At 54.9% G+C, this 24,325-nt stretch overlaps 3 protein-coding genes across 4 annotated transcripts; 2 read left to right on the forward strand and 1 right to left on the reverse strand.

Annotated features, from left to right (window-relative positions):
• The first annotated feature begins 10,779 nt into the window (after positions 1–10,779).
• On the forward strand, positions 10,780–16,052 carry LOC139797785 (tubulin alpha-5 chain-like). Its single transcript, XM_071747631.1, has 4 exons — positions 10,780–10,893; positions 13,556–13,778; positions 13,913–14,061; positions 14,265–16,052. The coding sequence occupies exons 1-4, from the start codon at positions 10,891–10,893 to the stop codon at positions 15,234–15,236; spliced, it is 1,347 nt and encodes a 448-aa protein (XP_071603732.1). The 5' UTR covers positions 10,780–10,890; the 3' UTR covers positions 15,237–16,052.
• Positions 16,053–16,960: 908 nt separating this feature from the next.
• On the forward strand, positions 16,961–21,329 carry LOC139797782 (tubulin alpha-5 chain). Its single transcript, XM_071747628.1, has 4 exons — positions 16,961–17,102; positions 18,636–18,858; positions 19,367–19,515; positions 19,723–21,329. Exons 1-4 carry the CDS (start codon positions 17,100–17,102, stop codon positions 20,692–20,694), a joined length of 1,347 nt encoding a protein of 448 aa, XP_071603729.1. The 5' UTR covers positions 16,961–17,099; the 3' UTR covers positions 20,695–21,329.
• A 501-nt stretch (positions 21,330–21,830) lies between these two features.
• Positions 21,831–24,315, reverse strand: STK16 (serine/threonine kinase 16). 2 transcript variants are annotated; one of them, XM_071747652.1, is made up of 7 exons: positions 24,166–24,315; positions 23,287–23,506; positions 23,073–23,206; positions 22,877–22,997; positions 22,701–22,796; positions 22,512–22,633; positions 21,831–22,417 (listed from the first exon to the last, which is right to left on the reverse strand). In XM_071747652.1, the coding sequence occupies exons 1-7, from the start codon at positions 24,249–24,251 to the stop codon at positions 22,279–22,281; spliced, it is 918 nt and encodes a 305-aa protein (XP_071603753.1). In that variant the 5' UTR covers positions 24,252–24,315; the 3' UTR covers positions 21,831–22,278. The 2 variants fall into 2 exon arrangements, with proteins under 2 accessions (XP_071603753.1, XP_071603754.1); XM_071747653.1 differs by lacking the exon at positions 24,166–24,315 and adding an exon at positions 23,632–23,787.
• Between the last annotated feature and the right edge of the window lie 10 nt (positions 24,316–24,325).

A 24,325-nucleotide genomic window follows, 5' to 3' on the forward strand; every position in this document is an offset into this window, starting at 1 on the left:
CAAGGGCACCTCTAATGCCAAGGAGCATCTCCACTACAAGGTATGGGAGACCCACCCCCTGCCTTCAGCTGCCACTTGATTATTTCCTTGAGCAACTTCTTGTAGTATTTATTCCCAGTTGTTGAGTTGTAGTTTGTTTTTTTTTCCCTGGTTGCTATCGCAGCACTGATCCTCTGGGCAGCAGGTACAGGTGCTGGGCAGGCAGCAGGCCCCCCGGGTTGCTGCCTCTGGCCAAGATGCCCTTGGTGGCTGCCAGGAGCTTAGATTTGGCCCATCTGCCCGGGAATGCGTGCAGAGCTGGCCCGAGTAGAGCTAGCATGAGCACTAGATGGAGACACAGGCTGCCTCACAGGGACCCCATACTGCTGACTGGGAAGCCGAGGAGATGCCTCCAAGACCTGGCCGTGTGTCAGCACCTTGCTTTCCTTTCCCTCACTTTTGCAGCTGGTATGGAGACAATCAGGCCCCAGAGCTGCCCCAGAGCTGCCAGGTCTCAGCCTGCTCTGTGCACACTGCATGGGGAGGCCTCTGTTTTGGGGAAAGTAGAGGAGCCTGCATGCTGTCCAGGACTCCAGAGCCAGAGAGCACATAGCTGCTGTCTTCATAGCACTTGTGTCCTTCACCCATAAGATCAGATTATGCAATGAAAAGTATTTACAGGTCCCTAATGTCCTTAGGGGAGGCCATGTGGAGTTGGGCAGTAGCCCAGCCACAGTGTTGGTAGAAGAAAGGATGCTGTGCCAACCACACCTTGCCCCAGAGCTGCCACAGTCACTCTCTGTCCTGGTTTGGGCCAGGATAAAGGTGATTTTCTGTCTTGTACTTTTGCTTTCAGCTAAGTCTCTTGTAAGTAGTTGCACTTGCTGAAATTAACAGCAAGTTTCTCAGACAGTGTGTGCTTCTAGGACTGACAACACTTGATGTTTATAGTTACTGCTAGAGACTGGTATGCAGAGCCAAGGACACTGCTCATCTCTGAGGAAAACATTTTACCCTCCAGGAGGATAAAGAGGTCCCACCTGCATCCCTCCTCTGGGGAGGAACAGACAAGATAGATGCCAGAATTGACCAAACAGAGTATTCCATCCCATATACGTCATCCTCAGTATAAATTTGAGGGATCACGAGGGCCAAGCCAGATTTCCTACTTCCAGCTTCCGGCTGCCTGCCCTTCCTGCCTTTCCTGCCTCCCTTCCTTCACCCGGCATCCTGGAAGGATCCTGTCCATTCGTCTGCCTGTGGTCCTGATCCATGCCAGCCCATATCTATGTGTTCCTGCCTCCAGTTCCCGACTGCTGCCGACTCCAGGAGTCCAACCTGGACCTTGCTGTTCCTATAGTACCTGGCCATACAGGGCTGTTGAAGGGTGAGTGAGTCTTGCTGATCACTCCTTGGCTCTCTAGTTGCCGGATCAGCTTGTGAATGGGGATCACAGCACCTCTGTTGACACGATATTGTCTTCGATGCACTACTGAAGTAGCAGTTGGCACCTGCTGGTTTATAGTTCTCAGCAACCCCACTACAAAGGATTTATTTGAAAGGCCAAACAAAGCATGCAGCCATTCTCCATTCTCAGTCTTAATAGCTGCAGTACCAAAGGACCACCGGTACCCTTTCGGGTCCTCGAAATCACCTCCCTTGAGGTAGTCTATGCCAAGGATGCACGGAGCATCTGGACCAGTCACTATCGGGTGTTTATGCCACTTTATTCCAGTGAGGCTCACATCAGCCTTCAACTAAATATATACAAATATACAAGAAAATGGATACCACACTCTCGTGGTAAAACCAGCAAAGCCAGGCACCTTGCAGCAGTGGAAGAGAGGCTGCCCATCACCTGCTAATGCCTCATATGGTGCACACCTTCAGCCATAGCACCGTGCCCTCTTTTCCCTGCCCTTTACTACTAGGTGTGCCCCAAGTCCTGGTGCACCCACCTGCCAGCCAGGCTTACACCAGCTTCAGACCCAACACAGACACCTTCAGTGTGTCTTAGGCAAACTCTTCTTTCTTTACAAATTCTGAAAACTGCTGTGTTGCAACCCTGGTTTTGGCTTTCCAGTGTCACAAAAATGCTCATGAAACACTCTCTAGGCTTTCTGAGAAAAGACCTCGTGTGAGCTAAGCAAAAGCAGGTTTTTTTATTCTGGTTACCCCATCTCTTAGGAAGCCAACTGAATTGCATCATAGGATCGTGATATATTATTATGCAAACCACATATTAAGAGATTTTTTTTTCAATGCTGCACAACATTTCAGCTTTTGATTTCCTCAGAACACAAAGCTTTTCACTGCCTCCTCAAAACTGCCAATTATGTACTGCAAAATTTTATTCTTGGTGATTTTTGAAATGTGGAGTGAAGTGCTTGGTGGGTCATGTGCCCACTGCTCCCCTTGTCACAGCCAGCTGTATCCCCTCCCCTTCTCCCCAGGGGAAAGGCCCCTTTTGGGGGTAGATGCAGCAGTGAGGAAGCAGGAGCTGGAGCCAGTGAGACAGGGTGAGAAGTGGTTGAGCATAGTGGGTGCCATTTTCATGCCACCTTCCTCTGCCTGCCTGCTCCCAAGAGAGACAACAGCATGGCCATGCTCCTCATCTCTGGGCATGATGGCAGGGCTTGTGCAGCCCCCATAAAGGGGGTCAGTGGGAGCAGTGGATTTGCTCCCTTACCCCTGTAAGGGCTGAGCCATGATCCTGCTTGAGAGGGACACACATTTTAAAAATCCACATTCACTCTTTTCCTCCCAGGCCTGCCATCTCATATGAAGAGCCCTGCCCAGATCCCCTGGCTTCCCTGCACAACCACTTTTTCTGTACCCTCATGCCTGTGTTTCTCTCGATGGCTGTGTTCTCACTTCCTGCCCATCTCTTTCCCAGCCTGCTCTGTTCTGCTCTCATCCCAGCTGGAATCCACCTTCTAGGACCTAGGGAGTATCCAGGGAGCAAAAGTCAGATGGTGCTGTAGCAGGACAGAGAAGTGAGAAACAGCAAAGTCATGGTGATGACTTTGGTCAGGATTCAGCAATGTGCTAGGCCCCAACACAGCCCTGATGAAGTGCTGGTCTGCCCCAGCCAAATCTCACGTGGAACCAAGGTGTTTGCAGATTTTAAATCAAGGGAACCAGAGGCTGATGGAGGTGGCAGAAGCCCATGACCATGTTATCTATGACAAGCACATGCATGGGCCCAGCCAGCAGCAGAGGTTTATGGCAGCGAGGGGTTTCACCCCTATCCCTGTCACAGAGTTTGGAACAGGTTGGTCTGCAGAGCTTGGAGAACCCCGTGATGCACAGGCACAGGACACTCCCCACCCACCCATGGGTGAGGCATGCTATGGATCCAACCCCAAGGGAAGGGAGGTCAGGGGTGATGAAAGGAGTGATAGTGCACACCTCTCCTCTCAGTGCTGGGGAGATCTTCAGCTGTGGAGGGAAGCAGAAGCTGCAAAGGACACAGAACAAGAAGGAATTTTATTCTGGAGCAAAATGCACACCAGAGAGCTTATGCCCACACACTACCCAGCATCAGGACCCTTGTGTCCACCTGGCTTGGCCAGGATTTTCTGCAGTGCCTGGTATGACTGGTGGCACTGGCTGTCTGGTCCTCTCATGCCTTCCAGGTACATGCCCAACCTTGTCCCATTGCCTTTGTGCTAGGCATGACTGAAAGGCAGAAAAACAGCCAAGAAGGGGGAAATAAAAAAGGAGAGAGTGAATGTATTTGCATTAGAGGAAACCAATAAAAAACCACAAAAGGATGTCGGTAAGCAGCCTTCTGCTGTTTTCCATCACTGCCAGTGCCAAAATACCAGTGCAATGCTGTGGACAAAATGGAGAAGGCTGTAATTTAGATGCCATCTGCAACAAAGCAGTGTGTGAAACATCACGTGCTAAAATTGATATTTTCAGTTCATCAGGCCCACAATGAGAGTATTAATGGACATGAAGGTCCTATTGAGCCATTAATGGTAATTTTTAACAGAGCTAGGAAAAACTGGGAGAATTCCAAAGCACTGAAGGACAAAAATCACTTCAACCATTGAAAAAATAAACCATTTGACCCAGAAAAGTCTAGATGACAGATAACAGATGAAAAAAATAAAAAAATAATTAATTTTTACTCTGTCAGCTAAGAATTGAAGACTTTATAATGCATGTAATATACCGATCAGCTTTGATTGCTGTGCAATCTAGTTGTCACTTTTCAGCACGACTATATGTATGGCTGATTCAGATCATCACTGCTGGCGTGACATCCTTACTTGGACGCTTGCAAGAGATAATGATAACACCACTCACATAAATGATGATATTGCTGAAAAGAGGAATGGAATAATCTATATTCTATGTCCACAAAAGAGGGAAACTCATAGCTGCTGCTGAAGGTCTTTCCAGAACTGCTTTTTCTGTTGCACCAGAATATTTACCTTGGCATGCCAAGGCAGCCTGTTTATTTTCCAGCATTGCTAAGGTCAGACCAGAACTATACTGCTAACAGCCTTTGTACTGGGGATCCCCAGGATTGGGTGCAAGGCCCACTATGACAAGAAAAGTTAATTAAGAAAAATCAGGGATAAGAGCTGGGGAATCAATGAACTAGTAGAGATGATTTAGAATTGCCCAAATAGAAGGTCCCATTGCTGAAAAAGTTGCTTTAATACAGCAAAATTTGCTTTAATACAGTGAAATGTAATTAGGAAATTTGGAGGAAGGGGCAACTCTGCAAGTCCACTTGTCACCCTCATATTTTAGCAGCTCCACCCAGCTCATATTTTAGCTGGGATTGATTTCAAGACCATTGATTAAAGTGACGAAGCTGGTGGTGCCTGGCAGTGCCTGGCAGGGATCCACACTGAAACTCTGCTCATGATTCACCATCACCAGCCAGCACTTGGGTGCCCCAGGCTGCCTTGCCAGACACCACACCAAAACTGCTGCTCACTCCCTGGGACACCCTTGGCACTACAAGCTGGTTACGCCTCTGCCTTTCCCCGGAGCAGATGTGTCATCTCAAGGAATGAAACCAGGCCTGTTTGTCGAGGTGGCTTTTCCATGGCTAATCAATGCCCAGTAATTATGCTGAGGGTCCCCTAACACATGCAAAAGCCTTCAGTACCCAGCTCTTGGCAGGATCCAAATCCTTCTGGCAAAGCCCTCCTGGCTGTGAGGGGCTATTAAATGGCAGTGTGAGAGCCACACCAACCCAGGAAACAGCCCAGCAGCCCCCGATGTGTGCAGGGTGCCTGGGGATGGCCCTTCCTAATGAGGAGGGCCACATTGGGCATAGGAGAGCAGAAAACTGGAGCTCCCAACTCCTTACATCAGGGAAATCCTGCAGAATAACTAGTTTTAGACACACAGCCTTTCATCATCTGACTTAACTCTGCCATGGAGGTCTCAGCAATGTGGGCCTGACACCCTCAGAATCAAATGCAGTCTCAGCCCAGTCATCCAAGGCCACCAGCTCAGTCACTGAAAGCCACCAGAGCCTGGGGAGCCCAGCCTTGATTTCATAAACCACATTCTCTCCATGCAGACAGCTCTAGGCCGGAGCCATTGCTCAGCTGGGTAATTAAATGCATCTTTTATCTCATTAACCATTTCCCTCTGACATCCACCAGTGCTTGGCCAGCAGCCAGCACCTCCTTTCCACTTCTAACTACAGCAATCCCCAAGACTGGACAGCAGTTTCTCCAGACCCAGCTCTGTTTTCAGAGTGCCCTCAGGCCAACAAGCTCCTTGCAATAGTACAGTACATTTCCCTATGCAAAGCCCCCCTTCAACATATCTGTCCAACCACCGGACACTCAACTGCTCCTCAAAAAAACAGGGCAGAGAAATGCCACTGGCAAAATGCTCTTGTGCCAGGAATTGTTTGATTTCCCTGGCAGTGGTTAAATAACCTCGAAGGAGTGGGTGCATCCACAGAGCTGCCCAGCATCAATCTACCCTGTCCCCTCTGCTGCCCAGAGGCTGGGGGCTCAGGCACAGCCCTGCGGCCAGATGTGTGCTCCGCTTGCACAGCAAGTGCTGCCTCTTGCCCCATCCCTGCCAGCTCACACATGCATGCTCTGCAGCATTGCAACAGAGCTGACCACAACTTTGTTTCAGTTCCTGAGAATTTGTAAGACAGGAAGGCCTAAAGGGACAAGGGATGGGGATGGAGACTGACTCATTAGGATGCCTGCAGTCCTGCCTCAGGCATGCAGAGCTCCTCCAGCCTGACAGGATAGCCCATGCCCCTCCAGGAGCTCCTATCATCACCCAGCTGTGCAGAATTCATTGCACTTCTGCTTCCAGCTATTCCTACACTGCTTTAGCCACCACCAGCTCCAAGTGTTGCTGGAGAAGAGGAAAAACAATACTGTCCCCCCCTCAACCCACCAGTGCTACACGCTGGCATACCTCAGCTACATGTGGCTACCTCAGCAGGCTCAGCCCCTCCATCACCTGCCTGGAGGCAGCTGGGTCACACCAGGCATGCTCAGAGCCCTGACACATGAAGTCACTGCAATTAGACATCTGTGATTTTATTTAATTTCCATGGGTGTGTAGCCACCTTTCCCAGGACATGAAGAAAGCTGGGTGACACTGGCAGCCAGGAAGGCTGCTCACCTGAGGCCGCTGCACCTGAAAAAGAGCTAGTCCCAGCTCGTCCATCGGCCCCTTTTAGCCTTGCAGGTTGGGGCTCAGCATGTGTGTAGGGCTGCTTGCATCCCTGGGAGTGCCTCCCTACTCTTGCCACTGCCTGGTGATTCAGGGTTTAGGACTGCAGTGAGATCTGGAATTAGCTTTATTGTTCCTGTAACTAACACATGCTCAGGGCATGCAGCAGGCTTTGCACAATTGACTTAATTTTATCTGAACCAGCAATTACCAGCTTCTGTTGTTCAGTTCTAGCAAAAAGAACTTCTGTCAGACCACAGTCATGCCCTGCATACCAGCAGGTCTTCAGGAGTAAATGTCTCACTTGGGTTATTGAAGACATCCACTGATTAAGGTCTTGACAATGAGTCATGCTTCACTACCCTTACTGCTAGCGAGTCTTAAACTTGCATCTTCTTGCCCTGAGCACGAAGAAGTGTTAATCCCTTTCCTATCTGCATCTGCCTTAAATGTATTTTAAGACCTTCATTGAGCCTCTGATTTGTCTTCTAGAGTCTCCATTCTTTTAGCCTTTCATTGTAGCTGGAGGCATCCAGCCTTCCATTCACCCTTGATTCTCATCTCTGGAACATCTTCATCTACTCCAGATGAAGAGTGAGGTGCTCAGAGGACATTCTGTGACCTTAACAATGCATGCAGATCTTAAGGAATTGAAAAGGGAGCATTTTCAGCCCATCTGCAGCTGTGCTGGAACATTCCAGGGTGGAAAAGTATGCCTGAAATGTTGTCACGCTAGAACTGCAGCAGCAATCAGCCACATGATGCTGGGCTGTCCTCAGGAGCAAGCTGTGCTTTAGGCACCCTGCACAATGGCTTGCTGTGGCACTTTCTGCTGGAGCAGCCAGCATCACAGGAGACTTGCCTGAACTCACAAGATCTGCAAGATACAGTCAAGCCCCATGCTTTCAACAGGCAGATTAATTTCACCACCCGATGTTGTCCACCCTGAGTTAACACAGAGTTGCATTTCTGCTTTGAGAAGGTTGTCATCACAACTCATCCTGTAGCAGAGCATTGCTGGATCTCTGGGCTTACCAGCTCAGCAGCTGGGTTTGCTGACCAAGTCCTCAGCCAAGCAGGAGGCAGTGCTTAGGCATATGGGGCCCTGGGAGCTGTTGAGCAGTAGGAGCTCCTGTCTGGCTGCTCCCATGCAGCCACTGCTGGAGAGTAAACTGCACAGGGCACTGGCAGGCTGGGGGCATAACCCACCTCCTCCATCTCCCTACTGAACCATGCTAGTAAGAGGATTATGGGCAGAGCAACTGCGCAAGGATGAAGGGTAAGCAGGGCAGGCACGGACACAGCCTCTTTGGGAAGCTCCTGGCTGAGGTTAAAGACGTGGATAGGAGCCCTGTTCCTGAAGTGCTCATCATCTGGTGCTTATTTTGTGCTTCTCCAACTAGGCTTAAAGTGGAGGGCACTGATCTTCCTCCCCAGACCCACAGCACATCTGTGGTCTCTCCTACCTTCCCAAGGCAGCTGTGTACTTAAACTGCCCTGTGACGCTGTTTGCTCTGCCTGGAGCAGCCTGGGTGGAGCTGAGGTCTGAAAAGTGGAAACAATAGTTTGGGCTTTCCACAGAGGAGAGAGGTGGACTTGGGTGTGGCTGGGGTGTAACAGGCTGCACTCTGAATGGATATTCTCCTCAATGTCTCATGTGCTTTTAGGTGTGGCAGACTTTAATGTATTTCTGACAGGCAGCTGTTTGAGAGACTTTCTTTGGGTTACTGTAAGCTCTCTGATGGGGTTCCTGTCTCAGCAGGTACCTGCCCAAGAGCTGGCTGATCTCCTGGGGCCTATGGGCAGCAACAAGCAGTGGTTTCTCCTGCAGTGTGCAGGGCTCTGCCCCTGGGGTATCTTCAATTTGATTTCCCCATTCTTCTATCAAGAGATGGTTGAATTCTGGCTCTCTAGCCTAAACTTTGCCTTGGCTGTTTTTTGAACCTCTCTGGGTACTGGTGCAAAGTCTAACTTTGTTCTGAGCAATAATGAAAACATTTCCCAAATGATTTGTGAAGCCTTTTGAGTTCTGATGTGTTCTGAAAACCTCTGCAGGGTCTTCATAGACCCTGTGAGAGAGGGGTCACCTCAGGATGAATCTTCTTTCAGCCAGGGTGAACTCAGCAGGCTGCTGCTACCAGCATCTGGCAGGGTGCTGAGCAGTTAGGCACTGACAAGATGCAGCTGATTGGTGCTCCCTGGATTTAGCTATCTGTTCTTAAGCATTTCAAATAAGGTTAGACATCTGTTTGGGCTTTTCAGATCAGAGGTACATGGAGATGTGTAGCTCTGAATGACTGGCAGCTCTCTTGTCAGTCATTGCTGCCCTGCTCACACAACATAACAGCATCTGAGTGGTTATCTTCATGATAAGCATGCATTTGCAGCAATGCCAAATCAGAAACATTCCACCCTCAACTTGCTACCAAAACGGTATATAAACAGATCCAGGAACCTCTTGGAGAAGTATCACAGCATTTTACACCCCAAGGTGCCACTAGATTCTCATACGAATCTTCCAAGGCTGAGTGAACTGTGTAAGCCTTGCATAACCACCTAGAAATGCTGTCCCATTGACTAGCTCTGATGCTTGTGCTTTCAATCACTGCTGCAAACCATTCATACTATAAACACCCCAGAGTTAATTGACACAGAAGAATCAAGGAAGGTGGTAGGAGTCATTCAGTGAGAAGTGATGCCTTGGCATCCAGCATGCATTCAGTGAGTATCTTGGCAAAGATTTTCACGGAGAAAGATGATCCCATTGCTCCTTTCACACCAGTTAACTTCTGGAGTTCAAATTTTGGTGCCTCAGTGCTACAAATTATTCCCTTTATTCTCATGGACTGTCTGTATCAGCATGGTTTGTGTTACTTAGTGATCTCTGAGGTCACTCTAAGGACATACCACAGGGTGGAGTTTAGGCATTTCCAGACTTATCTAGTTACCACAGCATCCTGTCCAGGTTCAGCAGCACTCACAGCCTGAGACACCTCTGCAGAAAAAAATCTCTATCCCACCAGCTTGATTAAACCCACTATGATCACTTGACTCATCCGTTTCTGCAGCTCTCAAAAATGTGTTGCTTAGACACTGGCACAGGGTTCACAGCAGTACTGCAGCTTTCAGTCACTTTACAATGAAGGTGACACTTTCCAGGTGAGTCAGCCACAAAGAAAGGCCATTGTGGGTGGATAATTCAGGTCCAGCTTTCAACTTTCAGAGCGATCTGAGATGACAGCACCTTTCAGTGAAAACTCATTAAGTCCAAGGTCTCAAGCAGTTGCAGGGCTTGTTCTGCATGGCAGTGAATGCTGCAAGCACTTTGGAGGGGAAAGAAAGTGATTACTCATTATAGCAAAGCCAGATATCAGTGAAGTCACAGCAAAGAATCTTCAATAAAACCTCTTGGAGGTGCTCCAAGTTCTCCCCATCTCCTCACCTGCCATTTCATAAAGCTTTGTGAAATCTGATCAAAGCCACTGAGATAAAGCAGAGCCCGGATGGAGAAGGAGGAGCCCATCAGTAGGCACGGCTTTCAGGCACAGCCTCACAGAATAAGCGTCCTTGAGGAGCTTGTGGCAAAGCACAGGACATTGTTTTCCTGCTTTTTCCTCACTGATGTCTGAAGAGGCAGGGAAAGCTTGTGTTTGTCTCTGAAGTATTTCCTCAGGTTTCTCGGGTCCTTCGATGGCTGGCAGAGATCCAGCTCCACGCTTGCACTGGGATTGCACCACCACCTCCACCCAGCAGTGCGGAAGGCCTGAGCCAGGTTCTTGGCAGCCTTTCCTTCCTTAGCTCCCCAGATTTCTCCTGGTTAATACCTGGATGCTATCTAGTACCAGAAGAACCCCCAGCAAGAAGGTGGCATTTCTGCCCCTCAGCAGAAGCCTCTCTGCCAAGCTTTATGCCCCTCCCCAGTCTTCACTCGATACGACCCCCGGTCCTCCAGTGCAAGGCAGGGAATAGGGGGCCCGTGGGACTCTGCACCTCCGTGGTCCCACCAGCGAACCCAGCCCGCTGCCGGACAGCCCGGCCGCCTGTACGCAAATATATGCAAATATACGCAGTGCTCGCAAATTTATCCAAGCGCACGGAACCGTCTCGGGTGGGGCGGGGCGGCTCTCTCCGGAGCCGCCCACGGTATAAAGGGGCGGCGGAGCAGCCGTTCCGGTCGTGAGGAGCTGCGGCAGCCCGGGCAGAGAGAGATCGTGAGGCGGCGGCATCATGGTGAGTGCCGGCCCCGGGCTGTCCCCTCCTTCCGGTACCGCGGGTGCCCCCAGGAATGTGGGGGACCCGGCTGGACCCTCCCCGGAACAGGCAGTGACCCCCATAGCTTCTCAGGGGGCTCCCCTGAGAGCCCAGAGCTGAGGGCCAGGGGGGCACCGGCTATGCTTGCCTGCCTGCCCCTGCCTGGGTTCAGTCTTCTCTGAGCTGCTCCCGCTCCGGCACTCGGCAGCCCCCCTTCTGTGAGAATCCCCCTGCAGCCATCTGACATGTCAGAGGCAAAGAGACTGCCAGCCCAAAACTGCTGTATGCTGAGGCTGGCGTTCGGGCTAGCCCCCTCAGCTCTCCTCCCTTTTAATAGCTACTGTTGCTCCCGTGGTAACATCTCTGGCTTGGGGGGAGTGTGCCCAGACTGCCAGCTCCCCGGGCTGCGGACATAGGAGCAAGCCATGGCTTCACCCATTGCCCCACATCTCAGGTGCCCGGGGCCAGCCCACGGTGCATGAGCCTGTGGGCAGCCCTGCCACTGTGGTCCTGCTGCGAAAAGTCCTCTTGACCACACCAGCTGCTTGGGAGAATGTATCAGCCCCAGGATGCCAGGGTTCCCTGACCTCTGTCCCACGGGGCTGTGCACCCTTCCCTTTCTGAGCCACACCTTGCCATGAGAAAGGCAGAGGCTGCTGCCTGATGACCAGCACTGCTGCGCCCCCAGTGATGCAGGGTTCTGCCCAGTCTGCTGTCAGTTCTGGGACCCACAAAGCCAGTTCTTGTTGCTGCATGTTGACAGGATGAAATGCAGTGATGAGCATAACCTTCTACCCTCACCCTGATTCACAAGGTCTTTGTCCAGGGAGGAGTCCTTTCTTGTTCTTCTTCCTTGTGGCCATCCAGAGGTGCTTCCAGCTGTCCCAGTGTTTGCTGTGCACTTCTGCTGAGTATCCTGGTGCTTCTTCAGGACTTACTTTTGGCTTCTTGTATTACAAAATCTTTATGGATCTGCTTGCTGGGCACGATAAGAGGTGTGTCATTTTGCTGCTTCTTGCACCTTGCTTTGGTAAAGGTGAGGAGATGGACTTCTGGCTCTCACCAGAGATAACCAGGGCTTATTTTTCTGTTGTCCCTCATTGTCACTGCTGAATCTGAAATGCAGTACTGAAAGTGCTTTACATGGACAGAGCCAGAACTTGCTGTAACCCATACAGCTTCCATGGATGGCAATTGCTGCTGTGCTCCTTAGACCAAAATGGTTCCACCACCTTCCTGCCAGCTGACTCACAGCAGGGCACCCATGACTCTGGAAATCCGGTTTGGATGCTTCTCTGCCTCCATTGTGCCTGATGACGCATCCAAGCCCTTGGCAACAACAGGGCTGAGGCAGTGAATATTTTAGTTCTTGTGAAAAGGGCTGCAGCCTCTGGGATGCCTTATCTGCAGGGAGCAAGGATGCCCTCCTCATCCTTGCTTCTCCTGAGGCATGGGAGGCTGCACTTGAATCTCTGAGCCAGGGGACCCTCCCTCCTCAGCTCTTCAATTCAGCTAAGAAGTGCAGCTAAAAGCTTCCTTCTCCAGACCTGATTTAGGGAATTCAAGCCTCAGAGCATGGCAGCTGCACAGTGCTGCAAATCCCTGCTTTTGCTTGGCACCCATCCTGAGTGCTATCACTTCCTCAGCTTTCAGAGCCTGGGTAATGCTCTATCATCTCAGCCTACAGCCCTATTGTTGGTTTAGGAACAGAGGCCATGGGAGCTGCTGCAAGGCTCCAGCTCTTAAGCCAAGTAGGTGTTCAGGTAACAAATACTTCCCTGGTGCTTCCCAGGGCTGTGGGGAGGTGGGTAGCCCATGGAATATGCTGGCCTGGTGTCCCTGGCCCTGGCAGATGGGTTTCCATCTCCTTGGGCTGCTGAGGTGGGCGGGGGAAGGGATGGAAAGCTGAGCATCAGGTTTGGCAAAGGGCAGCAAGCCAGGGTGAACACAGGCAGCCAGGCTGCGGGTGATATGGGTTGCATAAGCCTGAGCTGGGCTCCTCCTCTCCTGCAGCAGTTGCATTTGGAGTCCCGGCTGGGCTCTGGCCCTGCCTCCTCCTCCCCCTTCCCAGCGCGAGTGCGTAGACGAGGCAATCTCTGTGCTGCCTCTGAGACTTCTGGGCTTCACCACCAGCCCTCTCTGTTCAACCCACACCCCAGAGGCGCTAGCCTGGTGAAGTTGACGGCTTGCCAGGCTCTGGAGCAGCAGGCAGAGGCCTTCTCACGATGCACCTCATGGGCTATGTAGGTTATGTAGGTACCCATATTAGCTCAGGACCTCCCTGGGCAGGGCTTCTGAGGCAGGAGAGCTGTGTTGCTGAGGGACAGTCCTGGACAGAGTCCATGGGGCTGTTATCTCCTGGGGCGGGCTGAGCAGGAGGGATGCCAGGGTCAGCTCCTGACCCTGTATGGTGCCAGTGCATGGTCAAGAGCAATGACAGCCATGTGGGGACCCTCAGGAGCATTTGGAAGGCCACCCAAAGAGAAATGTGCTTCCTGGGGCTGCTGGCCAGGGCAGGGTTTTGCTGGAGACCTGGTTTTGCTGGTGGCCGTGGGTCACTGGCACCAGGCAGAGCTCTCCCTGGGCTGGGCTGGGCTGGACAGAGTAGTGCCACGGTCTGATCCTGTCTCCCCCTCCCCAGCGCGAGTGCATCTCTGTCCACGTCGGCCAGGCCGGCGTCCAGATGGGCAACACCTGCTGGGAGCTGTACTGCCTGGAGCATGGCATCCAGCCTGATGGGCAGATGCCCAGTGACAAAACCATTGGTGGAGGGGACGACTCCTTCACCACCTTCTTCTGTGAGACCGGGGCTGGGAAGCATGTCCCACGGGCCATCTTCGTAGATCTGGAGCCCACTGTGATCGGTGAGTGCACCTCACTTGAGCGGTGATGGTTATTACTATCTCTGGGAACACACAACTGCAGGACAGTCTTTAGGGTGGCTCCTGCCACCTTTAAACATGTTAGAAATCTCTGACATTGTGCTAACCAATCCTAGATGAGGTTCGGGGAGGAGTATACCGCCAGCTCTTCCACCCTGAACAGATGATCACTGGCAAGGAGGATGCTGCCAACAACTACGCCCGTGGGCACTACACCATTGGCAAAGAGATCATCGACCAAGTGCTGGACAGGATCCGAAAGCTGGTAGGTGACTACAGAGGGGGAAATTAGTTCCCCTGAGCTGGGCTCAGGGCTGGGCTGGGCTCCAGCATCTTCCTGGAGATGGGAGCAAGGGGCAAGCCTTGCTGTGCCCTGTGGGGGGCTCTGTGGCTGCCCAAGTTAAGAGTTTGAAACTTTCCTTCAGTAAAGTCAATGCTTAGAGAAATCTCACTTGTTTCCCTTTGCAGGCTGACCAGTGCACAGGACTCCAGGGCTTCCTTGTTTTCCGCAGTTTTGGAGGAGGAACTGGCTCTGGATTCACCTCCCTGTTGATGGAGAGACTCTCTGTTGACTACGGCAAGAAGTCCAAGCTCGAGTTCTCCATCTACCCTGCACCACAGGTCTCCACTGCTGTAGTGGAGCCCTACAACTCCATCCTCACCACCCACAGCACCCTGGAGCATTCAGACTGCGCTTTTATGGTGGATAATGAAGCCATCTATGACATCTGTCGCAGGAACCTGGACATCGAGCGCCCAACATACACCAACTTGAACAGACTCATCAGCCAGGTTGTCTCATCCATCACAGCATCACTGAGGTTTGATGGGGCCCTGAATGTTGACCTGACCGAGTTCCAGACCAATCTGGTGCCCTACCCGCGCATCCATTTCCCCCTGGCCACTTATGCTCCTGTTGTGTCAGCTGAGCGAGCTTATCATGAGCAGCTGTCAGTGGCTGAGATCACCAACTCCTGCTTTGAGCCAGCCAACCAGATGGTGAAGTGTGACCCTCGCCATGGCAAGTACATGGCCTGCTGCCTGCTGTACCGTGGGGACGTGGTGCCCAAGGATGTCAATGCTGCCATCGCTACCATCAAGACCAAGCGCAGCATCCAGTTTGTGGACTGGTGCCCCACGGGCTTCAAGGTGGGCATCAACTACCAGCCACCCACGGTGGTACCAGGGGGGGACCTGGCCAAGGTGCAGCGTGCCGTCTGCATGCTGAGCAACACCACAGCCATCGCTGAGGCCTGGGCCCGCCTTGACCACAAATTCGACCTGATGTACGCCAAGCGAGCCTTCGTGCACTGGTACGTGGGTGAGGGCATGGAGGAAGGGGAGTTCTCTGAGGCACGAGAAGACATGGCTGCTCTGGAGAAGGATTATGAGGAAGTGGGCCTGGACTCCTACGAGGATGAAGAGGAAGGCGAGGAGTAGAAAAGCCCTTGCCAAAGAGGACCGTGCTCCTTCCCCGCATTACCTGCAATAAACCATTTCAGAGCCTCAGTGTCTCCCAGTACTCACCCCCCCCACCTGCGCTATGTTGGTTTCTTGCCAGGTCAGGTGTGTGGTGAGTGCTTCAGCTCTGCTGCTGGTGCTGCTATGCTTCTTCCTAGCACATGTGGACATAACCATGATGGTTATGAGCAACTCTGCCCACACCCTGCCTGGCTCGGCTGGTGGTCCACCATCCACCTGGGGCATGTTCCTCTGCCAGCCCAACTCATGTTCTTTGCTGGCGGTGTGTTAAGTCCTCTCCCCACCCTTCATGGTGGTCAGGAATCCTAACATCAGCTTCTGGCTCGAGCTGCAAATGGGAAATTTCTGTTACCCATTATCTAGCACACTGGGTCCAGAGATTAATTTTCCCTGCTTACCACTAATGCTTCAGCTATATTGAGCCACAGGGGCTGTCCTTCACTGCCCTCCTCCCAGCATGCACTCGCGTTAGCTGGAGGGGAAAGTCTGAGCCAGCACTGGGCTGCACCGATCCCTGGAGCAAGGCCAGGTGCTTGCCCCACTGTGCAGAGCTCCTGGTGCTGCTGCCCATGTGTCCAGAGCATTGGACTCAGGCTGAGCAGTGCCTGGTGCCACACCAGGGCAGGAGTCACTGCCCCTCGTGCCAGGCATTGCTCTGGTCCCACTGCAGAAACAACCTTCTCCACGTGTTCTCATAGACAACCTGGCTGCTGCTAGAAACACATAGGATTTGGAATTGTGTCCTGTTCCTTTTTTATTAAAGATCATCCTGCATCTCTTATCCAGTCCCCACTGCAGATGGACACAGCTGTGTCTCCTGGCATGCTCTTGAGCAGCAAAGCCCCTGTCCCCGCCGGGCAGGGATGGCTCTGTGAGCCTGTGCTCTGGCAGCACGGCTGAGTTCTCTCCTGACTGCACACAGCATGCAAGGCTGGCGACCTGGACACAGCTCCTGCCCCACCTGGGCTGGTGGTCCACTCATCCTCAGCAGCAGGACCAGTCCTGGTGCCAGCAGGGAAGGCTGTGCTAGCCAGGGTTCAAATGGAAGGGCTTCTCTGAGTGTAACCACAAGTCACTAACCGAAAGGGGCTGCAATGACCCCCTTTTTTTTTTTTTTTTGGAGGGGGGTGGAGGGGGATTGTTGTTGTTAGTTTTAGGTTTTTTATGTGTTTGTTTTTCCCTGCACCTAGGCCAGCCCCCCAGCCCAGAGCTGTAATGTTGATCAGTATCCTCGTGGAGGTACAGCACTGTCTGCCTGTCCCCTCTGGCAGGGAAGGGCAGCGCTTGGCCAGATGTTCTGAAATACTGATGATGAAGGGGGGTTTGGAGACATCCTGATCTTCAGAGCCTGACCTGTGCTTCTAATCTATTTCTCCTGCTCTAGAGAGCCAGGTGGTCTCAGGGTGTCCCTAAAGTTTTGGAAATCTCCAGTGTGGGGGACCAGGTGGCAGAGCAGGATGGTGGTTGCTCCCCTGGCCCCTCATCCTGATGGCTGAGCACCATCTGTATCCCCTGACGACTGGAGCCCACACCTCCTGCCGCAGCCTGGCAGGATGCCCCCTGCAGAGGAGGGAGAGCAGCCCCAGCCCCCTGCCCCTTGGGGTCCCTCCTCAACCGAGAAGGAACGCAGGCAGGCTCCAGCTGCCACCGAAGTGGGTACTCCCGCCCCGCATGCAAATATACCCAAATGAGGGGGAATGGCGGCATCAAGCCCCTCCCACCTATAAGAGGGCGCTGCGGAGGGGATTGCAGCAGCCGCAGCTCCGCGCTGAGCCCCACCGCACAGAGCCTTCGGGAGAGCCCAAACACCCCCGCTGCAGCATGGTGAGTGCGGGCCGGGCAGCGGGCTCCGAGGCCGGGGGGGGGGGGTGGGGAGCCAGCAGCCCCCTGCAGCATCGGGCACGGTGGAGCCTGTGCGACCCGACTCCTCCTTCCCCGCGGTGACCTTGGGCAGCCCCAGCGGCCCCTTCCCGGGCGCAGCTGTGCCCCCTCCGGCCATTCCTGCCTGGTCACCCCCGCCGCCACGGACCCCGGGGCGCCTGGGTCCGTCCTCCCCACCGCAACGGGGAGTACGCTGGAGATGGAGGGGGGTGACCCCTCCGGTGGTGAGCGGTGTCGCAGACGGACGGGGACAGGTGCCGGGGGTGGAGGCGACAGCTGGGCACCGTGGACCGGAGCCAGGCGCTCGGCGAGCCTCCCATCGGGGCTGGTGATGGAGTACAAGCGCGGGGGTCCCGTGCCTCCCATGACACGGGAGTCTGGCAGCGGCAGAGTGGGCCGGAACCGCTGTCCCAACCGGGCAGTCGCCGCTGCCCTCGCCGGGGGCTGGGACTATATTTAGCGGGTCGGGAGGGGGACGGGGCCGTGCCAGGAGACGTAGAGCAGCCCCGCCTGCCGCAGCGCTGACCGGGACCCTGCCCCGGGCAGTCTTTCATCCCGGCGGGCTGAGGCCGCCCTGGCCCTCCCGGAGGAGGCAGGAGTCCTTGTGCCCCCTCCACCCCACCAACCCAGGTTCTGGACCGAGGCATGGTCCCCATCACGGCTCAGAGTGCTGCTCGGGCAGGGAAGGCAGGAGTGAGGAGAGCCGGGACCCGCAGACTGGATTGCGGTGCCCTGCCCCGGAGGAGCGGGGAGACGCAGGGCAGCAGAGGAGGGATGCTAGGGAAAGGAGACCGAGGATAGTGGGACTCGTGGAGGGTAAATGCCAGGGATAGCACAGCAGGCCTGTACTGGCAGGATGGAAGTGCAGGAGGCACATCACCAGCTCAAAGCCTGCTGCTTGACACTTCTGTCTACACAGGTTTTGCAGCAAGGGACTGCGTAGCTGAGGCAATCTCTGTGCTGCCTCTGAGACTTCTGGGCTTCACCACCAGCCCTCCCTGCTCAACCCACACCGCAGAGGTGCTAGCCTGGCGAAGCTGACAGCTTGCCAGGCTCTGGAGCAGCAGGCAGGGGCCTTCTCACAATGCACCTCATGGGCTATGTAGGTTATGTAGGTACCTCCCAGGGCTTCTGAGGCAGGAGAGCTGTGTTGCTGAGGGACAGTCCTGGACAGAGTCCATGGGGCTGGTATCTCCTGGGGCGGGCTGAGCAGGAGGGATGCCAGGGTCAGCTCCTGACCCTGTATGGTGCCAGTGCATGGTCAAGAGCAATGACAGCCATGTGGGGACCCTCAGGAGCATTTGGAAGGCCACCCAAAGAGAAATGTGCTTCCTGGGGCTGCTGGCCAGGGCAGGGTTTTGCTGGTGGCCGTGGGTCACTGGCACCAGGCAGAGCTCTCCCTGGGCTGGGCTGGGTTGGGCTGGGCTGGGCTGGACAGAGTAGTGCCACGGTCTGATCCTGTCTCCCCCTCCCCAGCGTGAGTGCATCTCTGTCCACGTCGGCCAGGCCGGCGTCCAGATGGGCAACACCTGCTGGGAGCTGTACTGCCTGGAGCATGGCATCCAGCCTGATGGGCAGATGCCCAGTGACAAAACCATTGGTGGAGGGGACGACTCCTTCACCACCTTCTTCTGTGAGACCGGGGCTGGGAAGCATGTCCCACGGGCCATCTTCGTAGATCTGGAGCCCACTGTGATCGGTGAGAGCTGGGGTGTGCATGTCCTGGGGTGTACCCTTGGGTGGGTAGCAAGCAGCTGGAGCTCATGGAGTACCCTGCACTGGGTTCAGTATGAGGGACTGCCTTTCACTGGGAAAAAACACGAACCTGAGCACCAGTTTTTGTTCCTGAAGTGTCCTAGAGACAGTGATGCTGGTAGCCTCTCCTGCCACATGTGCATGGAAAGAAACCCATCCAACTGGCAATGCAGCTCCCATTGTCATGGCAGCTGTTGACAGAAAGCTCCTCATGGGTGGGAGAAACTGAGATCCTGTGCAGTTGAGGTTGCAGTCACCTCTATCTGCCAGAGAAACCTGATGCTTACTCATGGTGGCCCCACAGACGTGTGGGTCCTTGGCTGTGGCCCTGGCAGCTGGAGCCATGAGGAAGGTGAGGGATGGGTGCTCACACCCACTCGGCTGTATCACCCACTCAGCTTGCTCAAGCCTACAGCCTGGTCCAGGCTCAACCCTCCCCTACTCTCCCGTAGATGAAGTTCGGGGAGGAGTCTACCGCCAGCTCTTCCACCCTGAGCAGCTGATCACTGGCAAGGAGGATGCTGCCAACAACTACGCCCGTGGGCACTACACCATTGGCAAAGAGATCATCGACCAAGTGCTGGACAGGATCCGGAAGCTGGTAGGTGACTACAGAGGGGTGATGTGTCCCTCAGAGCTGGGCTCCAGCATCCTGCTGAAACTCTAAGCTCACTGCAAGCCCTGCTGTGCCCTGGGGGGACTGTAATTAGCTATGGCAGGGATGGGCCAGGTCATGAAGAACATTTGAACAGTCAGATGTTCACACAGAAATGCGTCTCAGAACAGTGTTGTGGATCTTTCTTCACAGGCTGACCAGTGCACGGGACTCCAGGGCTTTCTTGTGTTTCACAGTTTTGGAGGAGGAACTGGCTCTGGATTCACCTCCCTGTTGATGGAGAGACTCTCTGTTGACTACGGCAAGAAGTCCAAGCTCGAGTTCTCCATCTACCCTGCACCACAGGTCTCCACTGCTGTAGTGGAGCCCTACAACTCTATCCTCACCACCCACACCACCCTGGAGCATTCAGACTGTGCTTTTATGGTGGATAATGAAGCCATCTATGACATCTGTCGCAGGAACCTGGACATCGAGCGCCCAACATACACCAACTTGAACAGACTCATCAGCCAGATTGTCTCATCCATCACAGCATCACTGAGGTTTGATGGGGCCCTGAATGTTGACCTGACAGAGTTCCAGACCAATCTGGTGCCCTACCCGCGCATCCATTTCCCCCTGGCCACTTATGCCCCCGTCATCTCTGCAGAGAAGGCTTATCATGAGCAGCTGTCAGTGGCTGAGATCACCAACTCCTGCTTTGAGCCAGCCAACCAGATGGTGAAGTGTGACCCTCGCCATGGCAAGTACATGGCCTGCTGCCTGCTGTACCGTGGGGACGTGGTGCCCAAGGATGTCAATGCTGCCATCGCTACCATCAAGACCAAGCGTAGCATCCAGTTTGTGGACTGGTGCCCCACGGGCTTCAAGGTGGGCATCAACTACCAGCCACCCACGGTGGTACCAGGGGGGGACCTGGCCAAGGTGCAGCGTGCCGTCTGCATGCTGAGCAACACCACAGCCATCGCTGAGGCCTGGGCCCGCCTTGACCACAAATTCGACCTGATGTACGCCAAGCGAGCCTTCGTGCACTGGTATGTGGGTGAGGGCATGGAGGAAGGGGAGTTCTCTGAGGCACGAGAAGACATGGCTGCTCTGGAGAAGGATTATGAGGAAGTGGGCCTGGACTCCTACGAGGATGAAGAGGAGGGCGAGGAGTAGAAAAGCCCTTGCCAAAGAGGACCGTGCTCCTTCCCCGCATTACCTGCAGGATCCCTCTGCAATAAACCATTTCAGAGCCTCAGTGTCTCCCAGTACCCGCCCCCCCCCCCACCTGCGCTGTGTTGGTTTCTTGCCAGGTCAGGTGTGTGGTGAGTGCTTCAGCTCTGCTGCTGGTGCTGCTATGCTTCCTCCCAGTGCTTTGCTCCAGCTCCAGCTTTCTCCCCAAATAGGTAAGAGCCCCATGGCACACAGCCCACCCCTCTTGCTGCTCTATCCGGAGGTGGTTATCACTTCTTCAGGTGGTTTATAGTCCCATGGTATATGCCCCCACATTGTACCCTGGAGCCCAGGGCAGCAGACTTAGCCCAAGCAGGAAAAGATCTGCAGCTACTGGGACTTCTGCCCATGTGCAGGGTGAGGGTGGGTAGCCTCATCTGGAAGGAGTGTGGTTGAAGGAGTAGGAGCAGCCTGGCACCCCTGTCCCTGTGGCCACAGCACAGGGCAAGGAGCAGGCCCAGCTCTGTGGTGCAGCAGGTGCACCCTACAAGGGCATCCAGCACGGCATAAAACCCCTTTGCTGCTTTACTGCTGTGTTGTGGTGAGAGGATTAAAGGAGGGGAATGATCCCTGTGAAACTGCTGGTCTGCATCTTTTTTACCCCGCCTCCGTGGGCTGTCCAACTGCCACAGGAGCCTCTCCAGCCAAGGATGGTTGTACCCTGGCTCTGCTCATCCCCTGTGGAGCAGGGCTGCTGTCCCTCCCCCCAAGCTCTGTCAGCTCCCCAGCCTGGGCACCCACCACCCTCTCCTTAAGCAGCTGAGAAGCTCTGCTTGTTCCCCTGCCACCACCTGCCTGGGCTGTGCTGAGCCCCTTCCCACAGTGCTCAGCCCCGGAGGCTCCCAACAGCAGTGCCTGGCTCCAGCTGCAGTTGTATTAACTCCCAGCAGGAGCGCGTTGGGGCCAGGGATTAACTTTCCCTGCTTACTGCTACTGCTATGGCCGACCTGCCCCACCGAGGCTGTCCTCTGCTGCCCCTCCCCTCCAGCAGTGCTTGCCTGCACGACCCAGACAGCATGTCCTGTCCCCTCTGTGCCCTGGTGGGACCCCCTTCCCACAGGCAGGGACATGTCCACACCTCCACAAGAACATCTTTTACTCCAAACAAGGCAACGTCAGTGCCAAGAACAGCAGTGGAGCAGGTCTGGGTCTACCCCTCCTGCCTCACTCCAGCACCACACCAGGATCCAGACCTGGATCGCAGCTCAGAGCAACCCTTCTGGGGTGCAGAGCTGCAGGGCTGTGGCTGCCCTCTGCAACCCCCCGGGGAGGCAGTGGCCAGAGAGGGCCCCGTGTTCAGCAGCAAATCACACGTCCACAGCCCTGGGGCATAGAATAAGTCCCAGGCAGCATCACCCAGGGCAGAGACCACTCCAAATTCAACACACCTCCAGCACAGAGCAGCAGCTCTCCCCCATGCAGCAATCCCCCCTCTACAAGGGCTCCGTGGGGCAGCAGGGATCAGGGTGGCTGCTTTTCCTCTGGCTCAGCTTTGGGGGCCCATCATTTCTGCAGGGTGGGATGGACTCAGATCTGCGTGGTGTCCTGGCCTGCTGGTGTCGGCTGCAGCCCCTCCAGCTGGTGGAGGATGTCATCTATGCTGGGTCGCTCCTGGGGGTTCAGTGTCATCATGGAGGAGAGCAAGCTCTGCAGGGCAGCCGAGTACCTGGAGGAAAGATGGTGAGGGGCATCTGCCCAGTGTCCCAGTGTGCAGTGCAGGCAGCTGCCTGGGAGCCGGGTTTCCCTCCCCAGCCCCTCACCTGGCTGTGGGGGGCACCACAATGGGGTTCTGCACTGCCAGAGCCACGCTGTCACCCTTCTGGAAGATGGCATCGTAGGGGCCTTCCCCAAACATCATGCAGTAGAGCACACAGCCTAAGGACTAGAGTGTGATGGGGTCAGGGCAGCCCCACGGTGGTGGGACAGGGGCAGGGGGGGTAGGTCCTTACCCAGATGTCTGTGCGCTCGTCTATGACACACTGGCTCGGCACCGTGAAGAGCTCTGGGGCACGGTAGGAGATTGTGCAGCGCTGGGCAGCCCAGTCCTGCAGAGAGGAGGGTGAGGGTGGAGATGAAGGGCTTGAGGTAGGGATGGGATAGTGAGGTGATGTCTCAGGGCACCCACCTGCACGGCCATGGCCTTCCGAGAGCTGTTAACTTCTATGTGAGCTTTGTTCATGGAGCCAAGGTCCATCAGCATGGGCCGGTCATCCTCATCCAGCAGTACATTGGTGGGCTTGAGATCCCTGTGGGGAGGGAAATGACTGAACATCTGCTGGGCCCCTTGCCTGCCCCTGCAGCCAGGTCTGCTGGACACCCACCTGTGTGCATAGCCCTTGCTGTGGATGGCCTGCAACCCACGGCAGATGCCATGGAGGATGAGAAGGATCCGCTGCTCTGACATGAAGGTCCCTTTCTCACGCAGTGCTTGCACCTCACTCCAGAGGGTCCCCCCCTAGCAAATGCAAGCAGCTGGTCACTGCTGCCACTCCTGTCAGCAAGTGGGTGGGGGCATCCAGGGGAGTTCCCTCTCACCTTCACATAGGGCAGAAGAAGCCAGGCTTCATGTTTGGCGCCCTTCTCCACCATGCAGTGGGCCACCAGGCGTAGGATGTTTGGGTGGTCAAAGAGGCCATGCATCTCCACCTCATGCAGGGCAGCCTGGCGGTCCTCCTTGTCATGGCACAGGATGCGTTTCAGGGCATAGAAGCGCCCATCCCTCAGCCCCTCCACCAGGTCCACGTAGCTGAAGCCCCTGCAAGGATCCAAGTGCGGCATGGGCTGGGTGTCCACATCAGGACCCTGTAGCCAGACTCAGCTGTGAGCAGGCGTCTGCACCCACCTCCATGGTAACCTCCCAGCCATACACGTTCCTCCCACCTTGAGGGTACCTGCCAGGCATCCAAAGCATCCCCTCTCTGTATGGACAACCCCACCGGCCCAATCATCCTTATTCCTGTGGATCCAAGCACCCACTCCTGTGTTTGCCTGACCTCTGCCAGCAAGCATGCTCATCTCCTCCCTATATGCTCAAGCATCTCCCCACTACACCCAAGCATGCCACTAACACCCAAGCACACCCATCCATGGCTAAGCATCACCCCCATGCACAAAACATCCTACCCATGCTCAAACATCCCCTATACCAGAGCATCACCCCGAGTATTATCCTGTGTCAAAAAACAAAACCCCCACGCACAAACACTTCCATCCATGTCCCCAAAGCCCGAGCATCTCCAGCAGGCACGACCACACCCCTATGCCCAAGCACCCCATATACCCGAGCACCCACCAGGCCCAAGCATCCCCGCCCCATGCCCAAGCACCCCCCGTCCCGAGCACCCCCTATACCGAAGCAGCGGCCCGTGCCCGCGGAAGCCCCTCCCGAGCCCCCTGCCCCCCCGCTGTGCGCACCCCTCTGCCAGGCGGTGCAGCAGGAGGTACCGCACGCCCCCCAGGCTGACGGTGCCGCGGGAGCAGAGGCACAGCGCCTGCCCCATCGCCCGCCGACGTCATAGCCCGCCGCCGGGCGTCACCCATTGCGTCACCCGAAACGTCACCCCCTGGGCGGGGC

The sequence above is a fragment of the Heliangelus exortis genome, chromosome 6 (genome assembly GCF_036169615.1).
Source record: "Heliangelus exortis chromosome 6, bHelExo1.hap1, whole genome shotgun sequence".
NCBI lineage: Eukaryota > Metazoa > Chordata > Aves > Apodiformes > Trochilidae > Heliangelus > Heliangelus exortis.

Excerpts from the sequence above, each read along its gene's own strand:
- LOC139797785 (XM_071747631.1), top strand. Across the intron at positions 13,779-13,912 it reads TCTGGAGCCCACTGTGATCG|ATGAGGTTCGGGGAGGAGTA; the intron begins GTGAGTGCACCT and ends AACCAATCCTAG. Across the intron at positions 14,062-14,264 it reads TGGACAGGATCCGAAAGCTG|GCTGACCAGTGCACAGGACT; the intron begins GTAGGTGACTAC and ends TTCCCTTTGCAG.
- STK16 (XM_071747652.1), bottom strand. The coding sequence starts at position 24,251 with ATGGGGCAGGCGCTGTGCCTCTGCTCCCGCGGCACCGTCAGCCTGGGG. Across the intron at positions 23,507-24,165 it reads CTGCACCGCCTGGCAGAGGG|GGGCTTCAGCTACGTGGACC; the intron begins GTGCGCACAGCG and ends GGATCCTTGCAG. Across the intron at positions 23,207-23,286 it reads TTCTTCTGCCCTATGTGAAG|GGGGGGACCCTCTGGAGTGA; the intron begins GTGAGAGGGAAC and ends TGCATTTGCTAG.
- LOC139797782 (XM_071747628.1), top strand. Across the intron at positions 18,859-19,366 it reads TCTGGAGCCCACTGTGATCG|ATGAAGTTCGGGGAGGAGTC; the intron begins GTGAGAGCTGGG and ends ACTCTCCCGTAG. Across the intron at positions 19,516-19,722 it reads TGGACAGGATCCGGAAGCTG|GCTGACCAGTGCACGGGACT; the intron begins GTAGGTGACTAC and ends CTTTCTTCACAG.